Source organism: Palaemon carinicauda, chromosome 5 (assembly GCF_036898095.1).
Source record: "Palaemon carinicauda isolate YSFRI2023 chromosome 5, ASM3689809v2, whole genome shotgun sequence".
Lineage (NCBI taxonomy): Eukaryota > Metazoa > Arthropoda > Malacostraca > Decapoda > Palaemonidae > Palaemon > Palaemon carinicauda.
In genome coordinates this window covers 42,281,082-42,291,081 of record NC_090729.1, presented here as the reverse complement: position 1 = coordinate 42,291,081, position 10,000 = coordinate 42,281,082, and the positions used below count along the sequence as shown (strand labels likewise).

General features: G+C 38.0%; 1 protein-coding gene across 1 annotated transcript in view; it reads right to left on the bottom strand.

The window, feature by feature from the left end:
• Nucleotides 1-6,231: 6,231 nt before the first annotated feature.
• The window catches only part of LOC137640860 (uncharacterized), a gene marked incomplete at its 3' end in the record, with an annotated part of 4,317 nt that continues 548 nt past the window's right edge, over nt 6,232-10,000 (bottom strand). The window contains exons 2-6 of the mRNA XM_068373322.1: nt 9,588-9,674; nt 7,834-8,057; nt 7,368-7,536; nt 6,499-7,193; nt 6,232-6,301 (exon numbers count right to left, since the gene is read on the bottom strand). Of these exons, the coding sequence (XP_068229423.1) occupies nt 6,232-6,301; nt 6,499-7,193; nt 7,368-7,536; nt 7,834-8,057; nt 9,588-9,674 (1,245 nt within the window). The remainder of the gene's footprint in view (nt 6,302-6,498; nt 7,194-7,367; nt 7,537-7,833; nt 8,058-9,587; nt 9,675-10,000) is intronic.

Here is a 10,000-nt window from a genome sequence, read left to right as displayed (position 1 = left end):
ATAACGGATAATATTTTTCATTAGAAACTGATTAAGAATATTTGTTACCTTGGTATAGATATAACTACATCAAAACTGATATGATTGTTCATTAGTAACTGATTAAGAACATTTGTTACCTTGGTAAAGATATAAATACATCAAATTTGAAATTAATGTGTACTAGATAAAAATTCCTGGTATATACACGCACTACGGTTTCTTATATATATATATATATATATATATATATATATATATATATATATATATATATATATATATATATATATATATATATATATATATAGGGGTTAGATATTTTATTAGGTGCCCAAAAGATACTTTATTTTTTTAACATATAGGGCTACAATATTTTATTAGGTGTCCCCAGAAATACTTTTTAACTATTTATATATATAATGCAATGTTCTGGAGTATATTCAACTACATGTTATTAGCCTACTGAACTCTTTTCACACACTTCTCAGTTCCAGAAAATTTTACCCCCCCTAGTCAAGTGAAATGGCCAATTTCAAAGGGCTCTAAATGAAAATGCTTTCAATGCAAAAGGAGTGTTGTCTGGACGTGGCAAAACGTTCTTCTGGAGCTCGACCTGGTTTTGCCTCAACCTACGACAAGCTAAGATGTTAACGGCGATAAGAATCACCACTGTAACGCTGATTGATGCCAGCAACACATAGAAACGAAGATTCCCCCCTGCATAAGTCAGTGACGGGTGGTCCATCTCGGCTAGTTTCGTCAACCGATTAGCCACCCGTGCGTTGTATGGGAGAGGTAAGGATGGGATTGTATTGGTCCACGTTAAATTCGCAAAGTAGGCCCGTTCCCTGATGAGAGTGTTAATTCTTTGTACCGTGTAATTCGTGGACGTCCCGATGCAACCGTCAGCTGCAACGAAGACCTGGGAGTCGGTCGTGGATCCGTCCGGGCATGATACATTGAAGCCGGTCTTGTCGTATCGCATCCACGACCCGTTGTTCAAACTGTAATTGAACTTATTATCGTCAAAAGGATAAAGTTTTTTTTGACAATCTTCAAGTATATGGAAGAGAGAACCGTTGAGCACTATACCTAACTCGCATGAATACATTGATATATGATGGAATTCAAGGGAGTCAGATGTATATACTTAATTATTCATTACTTTTGAACAGTGAGTTAATTTATCTACGTCTTTAATGACCGTATATATTTCCTTATCAGGGGAAATCAATACGTGTCCTGTCAAAATGGATATTACTGGACTTGAGTTATTCATCATGAGAGTTGGGAATGGTGATATTTTGTATGCTTGCCAGGCATCAGAAGAATCAAAGGGAATTGTAATCATGATCCTGTCATTTTCCACACTTACTTATATTAAGCTTTAATAAAATTCTAACTTATGGTCGTTTAACAAAGGAACATAACCCATTTTCTTCTGTCCGTTCTCCAAAATTAACGTTAGGTCTTTAATTGGCAAAAGATGTGGTGATGAAACACCCTTTGTTGCTAACGTAATAGCTTCCACATAGTCTCTGGATTTCTCAATAAAATGTGAAATTTTAGTATGGATATGATCTATTTTTAAATTGTAATACGTTAACGTTGCCAGCAAGTTTTGTACTTCCATAGTTTGACTGATATTACTAGAATGTTCGTTCACCAAACTCATTATTTGATTTATTGATGTTAGAAGATTCCTCAGTTCTGATAAAACTAGTTCGTTTTCATGTTCTAAAAACTCAATTTTCTTATTTTGATTACTGATTTTAAGACGATTTGAAATTCCTAAACCTAAACTTGCAATAGATCCAAAGATGTTTAGTGCAGCAAAAATAAGCGGGTTACGTCTTTCAAGGTTATTGTGTCGCACAGTCCACATCAGTAAGTCTCGAGTCAGAGCTTCTGCCTTGTCAGTTTTATTTTGCAATCGTATGATAACATTTCTTCAACGCTTAATGTTGGTGCAAGCAAACTCTCTGTATTAAAAGGAAAATGACATCGATGCATTTCAATTAATAAAGCAGCGAACCTTGGCAGGTCGCTTTTTAAGTTAGTGTCGTCATCCTCTGGGAGGTAAATCGCTTGCATATTTACTTCTATAACTATATTGCTTGCTGTAATGAAAACATCTTCTATTCTCTCTACAATAGTGCCAAATTTAAAATCTATAATTTTAGTTTTAGGGCTCTTCCCACACAAAAAAAAAAAAAATGTCTGAACGAACAATATCACTCCTAACAATAAAGACTTCATTTTGGAAACCTGCAATAAAAAAATATATGTAATTACACCTGTTGTAAAAAAAAAAAAGGGTTACATACAAATATGATACAAGTATCATAGATACAAAAATTTCTCTCACTTCCTTCTCCTTTTATCTTAATTTCTTATGTGAGCCAATGGTACAATTCTCTCATCAGTGGGTTGGGATACATTTTGAACTCTAAATCTATTGGCCGTTAATGTTTCTAAAATGATAAACGGGCCTTCAAACTTAGGTGTTAGTTTGTAATTGAGTCCTTTGCATACATATACTTGTATGAATACCTTATCACCCATGGTATATGTTATAGTTGGCTTCACTATTTTATCATGATTCCTTTTCATTATCATTTGCGATTCTCCTAGATTCTTTTGAAGGATATTATAACGACTTATGCATGCATTCATAACATCCTTCAGAGGATTTGATAAATTAGTTGTAGGCGTTAATACAAGGAAAGGCGTTCTAGGTGGGGTACCGTACAGTGCCTCGTGCGGCGACATTTAAATAGATAAATGATATGATTGATTCAGAGAACTTAGTACCGCAGGTATGGTAATATCCCCGTTGGGGTCTGATCCCCCTAGTGTAACTCTTAATATGTTTAAAACCTTCCTATTTGCTCTTTCCACTAGCCCATTCAACTCTGGGTGATAGATTATGGTATTGATTTTCTTTATGCCAAGGAATTCACACAATGAGTTAAGGAAATGATTATTGAATTCTCTACCAGAGTCAGAGATTATCATTTGTGGAATTCCATGTTTACAAATGTAGCACTCGTAAAACTTCCTAGCGCATTCGATCGCGATTTTAGTTTTAAGCGCTATCAGTTCTGTATATCGAGTCAAAGCATCTATAATTACTAAGAGGTGCTTATTTCCTCCGTCTGACTCGTAAAACTCTGTTAATAAATCTAAGTGTACTCTTTCAAAGGGTTGATTGGACTCAGGATAAGCCCCTAGGCTGACAGGTGTCTTCGTGTGCCCTTTGTTTTCCTGACAAGAGCGACAATTAGCTATGTGCTTTTTTATATCTGTAAGCATCGTATGCCAATAAAACAATGATCTGGCTTTCAGTGACATTATGGAGAACCCTGGGTAGCCATGCAATGGATTTACATGCAACCAATTTAGGACAGTGGGTATAAGTAAGATTGGTACCACTACCTGATCGTTAGTCACCTGTGGTGTATTGAGGGTTTTCCTTGTCACGGATCTACACAGAATATTATCGTTGATTACTGTATATAATTCTGTTGCGTATACTTTATATATTCCTTTTTCTTAGGATTTCCGTTCAAAGCATTTATGATTTTTTTTAATTGCTGATCTTTTCTTTGCTCAGTCTGTATTAGTTCAGCACTCCAGCCCAGATCTTCCTGTTCAGATACAGTTTTAACAATAGGCCTGGATGTTGATATATCTATTAATTCAGCTAATGGCTCCGTACAAGATGACGCGGGGTTGCGTGATAATGCATCAGCAATGATATTTGCTTTCCCAGGTAAATACCTGATCCTCGCGCCAAAGTCTTGGATGATCAAATGCTACCGAGTTCGTTTGGGGCTGTGACTAAAGCCTTTAAAGAAGTCGGTTAGGGGCTTATGATCAGTAAGAACCTTGATGGGATATCCGTATATTATGAACTTAAAATGCACTAGTGAATTAACAATAGCTAGCCCTTCCTTGTCTATTACTGCATATTCACTTTCAGAAGGTCTCAGTTTATGTGAATAAAAAGCTATCGGGAAAAACTGTTTGTCATATTGCAGAAGCAATACCCCACCTACTCCTAGGTCTGAGGCATTTGTTGCAATGAAGAACTCCTTACCGAAGTAAGAAAATTTTAAGATAGGAGAACTACACAGTTTATCTTTCAAGGTATCAAACGCCTGTTGAAGCTGCTCAGACCATATAAAATCTACGGCCTTCTTCGTAAGATCGGTTAGGGGAGCGGCTATTACTGAATAATTGCGTATAAAATGCATGTAATAGCCACTACACCCCAGATATTGCTGTATTCCATTGATATTAGTAGGTATCGGGAAGTTACGGATAGTCGACACCTTATTGTGGACTACTTTAAGACCTTGACTAGACACCGTAAAACCTAAATAGACTAATTCTCTTTTGAAGAATTCACACTTACTAATCTTTACCATTAAATTATGCTGTCTTAGTCTCTGTAGCACTAGCTCCAGTTTACGTAAATGTTCTTCTAAGGTATTAGAAAAGATTACAAGGTCGTCCATATAGGCATGCAAGATGTCCCCTAACAAGTCTCCAAAGACTATGTTGATCATTCTAGTAAATGTTATGGGAGCACAACGTAAACCAAAAGTCATACGCAAAAATTCATAATGTCCCCTTGCTGTGCTGAAGGCAGTGTATGGGATACTATCTTTTTCTAATGTTATCTGGTGAAAGCCTGAGGTAGCGTGGCCAAACTCACCCGTTGCAGGTAGCATGGTGTCATATGTGTTATGCTCCCTTTTGGGGGGGGGGGGGGGTTAAAGGGAGGATACCAATTTACAATTTTTTTTTTTAATAGTTTACTAGTTTAAAGAGTCTACTTTCTACTGGTGTAGGAGAAAAAAAACGCTGAATATAAGATAGCACTGTACTTACATAAATACGAAAATAAGTATAAAAATACAATTTTTCATAGATAACTTGCACTGGACACTTTAAAATAAAACAATTAACAAAAAACCACTTGTGTGCTGCAACTAGAGTCCTGTGTGCACAACTTGACGTAAAAACATCGCCGATATCTGCAAAACTGCCAGATCTGTAAAGAAAAGAAAAAGCGGTTAATTTTTGTATACGCTAAATCACTACAATATATTTGTGTGAAAGGAATACTATATTTATAGTGGTAATACTTATTACATTTGGATGAATTTTTCCAAAAGTCATCTACAATGATCCCAGATGATGGCAAAACCTTAGGAATTATATATAGTTAATGTAAACTGGGCAAAAGCTTAGTTCAAATGTAACACGTACCGTGCGCATATCTAGAAAGAGTACTAATAATTGATGTATATGCAATAAAATGGTAAATAAATAATCTATGATGACCCCATATGACAGCTAAAAGGTTGAAAATTATTTTTAGTAAGTATAAACGGGTAAGAAAAATAATTCGTGAAACTTACTACGTGAGTTGGCACTGGTCGCAGGTGTAGTTGACATGCGAGTTACAAACAGGCTTATGGCACTTGCCACACAAAAGCTTGGTCCTGACATTAGAAGAAGAAGGGCAGAGAGGGCATCTGTTGCACTTCTCACTTCGTTTTGGAGTGTCTGGACTCTCGTCTTCGGGCTCTTGTGTTGCAAAAACAGAGCAAATGAGGTAAATCAAGTCCCTTGGGAGGTACCTCTTTTTTGCGAGTCTTGAAAGTGCTGCATCACGGGCGAGTTCCATGGCCAATTCCGCAGAAAATTGCCTCCTGTTATACAAGATGTTGTCAGGCAGATTTTGGTGAATAAAAAAGGAATTATTTACAACAAGATTGATAATCCCATAGAAGACACATACGGTCTTCCTGCTGCAGGTCAGGGCAGAACATATCTGATCGAACATGTCAACTCCTCCCTTTTTGGCATTATAAAACATGTGCATGTGACTTTTATGATCCTCAATAACTGTGGGATTGTGATGAACTGTGGAAAGAATCTGGATCCTTATCGTCAGCTTCACACGTTGGCACAAAATGGTGACCATGTCCTTGTAATTATACGTGGCAACAGATTCGGCTAATTCCAGGGGCGTTGTCAGCAACACAGTAGGCAGGTAAGGTTTGGGACGAATAGTACCAACTAAATGCATCCCACGTTCACGGAGAGCCTTGGCTACTGGTAGGGAAGTAAACCAGTTGTCTGAACAATACGCCCAGCCTTCCTGAAGGGTCGGGTTAGCTCCAACGTGAAGTATTCTCCCAAGGGCGTACTTGTATTGGTAGTTCCCCTGCCCAGGTAGGGAATGGCATTGCACATGTAGAACGTGTCTGCATCACATGCCATAACTAACTTGATGCCATACCTAAGAGAAAAGAAAACAAAATAAAAGAAACAATAAATATAAAGAAAACAAAATTAGACCTATAAAAAAATTAAAGAAATTGCATATATATAATAAAAAAAATTTAAAAAATTGCATATATATATATATATATATATATATATATATATATATATATATATATATATATATATATATAAATAAAACCTTTTACCTAGTTTGCTGGTTTATTCGGGATGTACATCCTGAAACCGCACCGTCCCCTGAAGGCGAGGAGCTGCTCATCCACAGTAAGATGCCCACTGGGTTCATAGTTGGCAATGCAATTGGCAATGACCTGGTCCCACAAATTCCTTATGGGAGCAAATTTGTCATGTCGCACATGCTCCTCCCTCGTGGCAATACTGTCAAATCGTAGGGCCCTCTGAATAAAGGCGAAGCGGCGCTCACTCAAGATGCTCCTGTAGAAGGGGCATCCTAGAGACTTGGAGAACATCTCTTCCGCTGTCAGATGATTGTCCTTCCGTGCCCCTGTCATGATGAGGATCCCAAGGAAGGCACGTAACTCCATGAGGGTCAAATCCTTGAAGGTGGGGTCACTTTGCCGCTTGTATTTGTTCCGTAGGGTGATGATTTTGTCGTTGGTGTGGATGACCACTTCTGCAAGCATTATATATGTCAAAAATTTGTCAAACACTTCAGCAGGAGTCCTACACCCGAAGAGAGCCATGGTAGGACCGGCAGTGTCAAACTGGTCGATCTTCAAGATTGGTGGCATTGTTGGGTTTGGCTCTGAGTGCCACTTCGTGTTGTCCCTAGCCATGTAGGAGTTATCCGGCAATCTCTTCAATGCCACACCTTCTGCAGGGCAAAGAGGTCCTCTCCTCCTTTTCCTACTCCTCATCTCCACGGGACTAAGATCAGGCACAGGAACCGCAGGATACGCTGAAGAAGGCCCAGGATACGCTGAAGAAGGCCCAGGAGACGCTGAAGAAGGCCCAGGATACGCTGAAGAAGGACCAGGAGACGCTGAAGAAGGCACAGTAGATTCTGCAGGAGTCACAGGAACAAGGGAATCAAGACGAACTGCGTGCGAGACAGCAAAATCTCGCCTCTCTTCATGCGCTGTTTCCGCTTCTTCAGCAACCAAAAGTTGATCCTCGTTATCCTCACGCAGCAAGGTTTCATTGTCGACCAGGTCGTCTTGGATAGTGTCTTCTTCAAAGGTAATGGTCAAAGGCTCTTCTTCATCACTACTGACGAAAAGGAGCTCCAAAAACTCCTCCTCCTTGAGATATTTCTTCGCCATGCTGAAATCTGAAAACAGGAAAAAATAGAAAATTAGAAATTAGCCTCAGAATCACATTTTTGCTGCTTTCAAAACAAAATGGCGATTGGTACAAGTAGTTACACCATTCACTGATATGTTCCGATAGACACAATTACATTATTTCACTAAATAATAATACAGTAATGTCAAATGCAAAATGTTTGCGTATGCGTGACATACCCCTGTAACGGTAACGTGGTTGATAATATGCAACAATTCCAACTTTGGAGGGCGATAACCGGCGAATGCGTCGGAGTAGAGAAGTGGCGAATATTTCCTGCGATGAAGCTGGTGAGCAACTAACGGCTCCTGGGTAGACAAGCCAGAGCCTGCAAGGCGTCTATGCGCAGAAACGAAAAAACGAGTTTTTGCGCCGCTTCCCGGCCAAATCTGACACCACGCTACCTGTCCAGGGTAAGTCCAAATTGGTGAAATATTTGTTCTGACCTAGCAAAGATAAAATATCGTCAGTACATGGCACTGGGAATCAATCAGGGATCGTTTCCTCATTTAAGCGACGGAAGTCTACACAGATACGTCATGTTCGATCTTTTTTCGGTACAACTATTAATGAAAAGTTATATGGGCTCTTCGATATCCTAATGACTCCTTCTTCTAGCATTTTACCTACTTCCTCATTTATCTCATTCTCAAATTTTATAGGGAGTCTGTACGAGGGTACATAATTTTCTGCTTGTCTTTTAACCTTATTTGGTGTTATATGACATCCGTTTTACGTAAGGATCCATCCGTAGTGGAGAAAACATTATGATATTTATTTAAAACACCAAAAAATTTCTGTGGAATTTCCTCTTCTTGAATGTCTTTAGTGATTTTATTTCTTATAGATTGCAAAAGGGATTCCTCCGCAACTGATTGAGCGTGATTGATTTCAGCGACGGTAAGAATGCGATGTTTATAAACTTCCACATCCAAGATATGTTGATTTTTGTGAATTACTAAAGTGGTATTCAAATGATTACAGACTTCAATTTTACATTGTTGTTGTGAGCCAACTGCATAAATAGCGTGTGTGATGGACAATCCGTTAGTTTTCAAAGTGTCGGAAAGGATTAATATTTCAGATCCCGGCAAAGTTTTCTTTACTCGTAATAATATATTCGAAGTTACGTTCGACTGGATAGATTGCGTGCAAAATGATATTACGGGTGAACGGGAATTCTGTTGGGTCGCGTATATTATTTCTTGATTCATGAGACAAAAGATTGGTTCTTCAACGTACGTTACTGTTTTATTTGTCATCTCCTTTTTATCCAAAACTGATTTTTTAGGTATTAGAAGACTTATAGAATTTGTCTTTGATATACACTCAGTGTTTGGCAGGGTCTAAGGTAATGTTTTAAGTGCCCATAGATGGGTATCCTATAATTACAGCTGGATACATATCAATGTTTTGTATAATGATAAAGGTATCGGCAAACGTGCGCTTACCGACCTTGTACTGAACATGAGTTACTCCTATTACATTTAATTCATTATTTCCTATACCCGAGAGCCTTACTCCGGACTTCTCTATAGGGAAGTTCGTAAATAACAAGTGATGAGTCCTCAAATCCATGATATTACGTGGACTACCAGAGTCAAAAAATAATGTGAAGGATCTGTGTTCTAAATTTACAGCATATAATGTTGGTCATAACTCATTTTGGCTTATTATTGCGTGAATTTGTTGCAAATCTACGGGAACCTGCACTGATTTATTGGATTCGGACGTGTGTTTCATAGGAAAGTCTATTGCCTCACAATTATCTGATAAATTATTAAATGGATTATTTGATACAAAAGATGTGTATATGAATGACCCAACATCACTCTGTCCCCCATTGGAGTTAATTATGTGGTATTTTCTTTGCTTTGCACATTCTGAAAATTTGTCTGACCTTGCGAGTTCTGGCTAGACGGCCCAGGAATAGAGTTACTTGAAGCACAATTTGTTTGTTTTTGATTTTGAACTACATTGCTGTTTGCCTGTTTCTTTTTATTAAACTGAGGAGTTTTCTTTTTATTTCCATAGGGAACTGTCTGGGTTTCTCTAGGAATCTGCTGTTGATTAAGCGAGAAGCATCAATTATATGAATGGGATGAACTATCATGAATCGAACAAAATCACGTCCTACAGTCTGCAATCAAGTGACCTTGACGTTTGCAATTATAACAAGTCATCCATGCAGCTTGATTATTATTAACTACATTTACTTGTTGTAGCTTAGTTTCATTTTTTGCAAAAACCTTGAGTCAGCAAGGGAAAAACTTGAGTAAGCAAGGGATCAAGGTCAGTACACTTAGACATGTGTTTCTTTATCTGTTTATGTACATCTAATTCCATACTTTCGGACGTTAGCTTTTTATCAAAACATCAAACTAAAGCT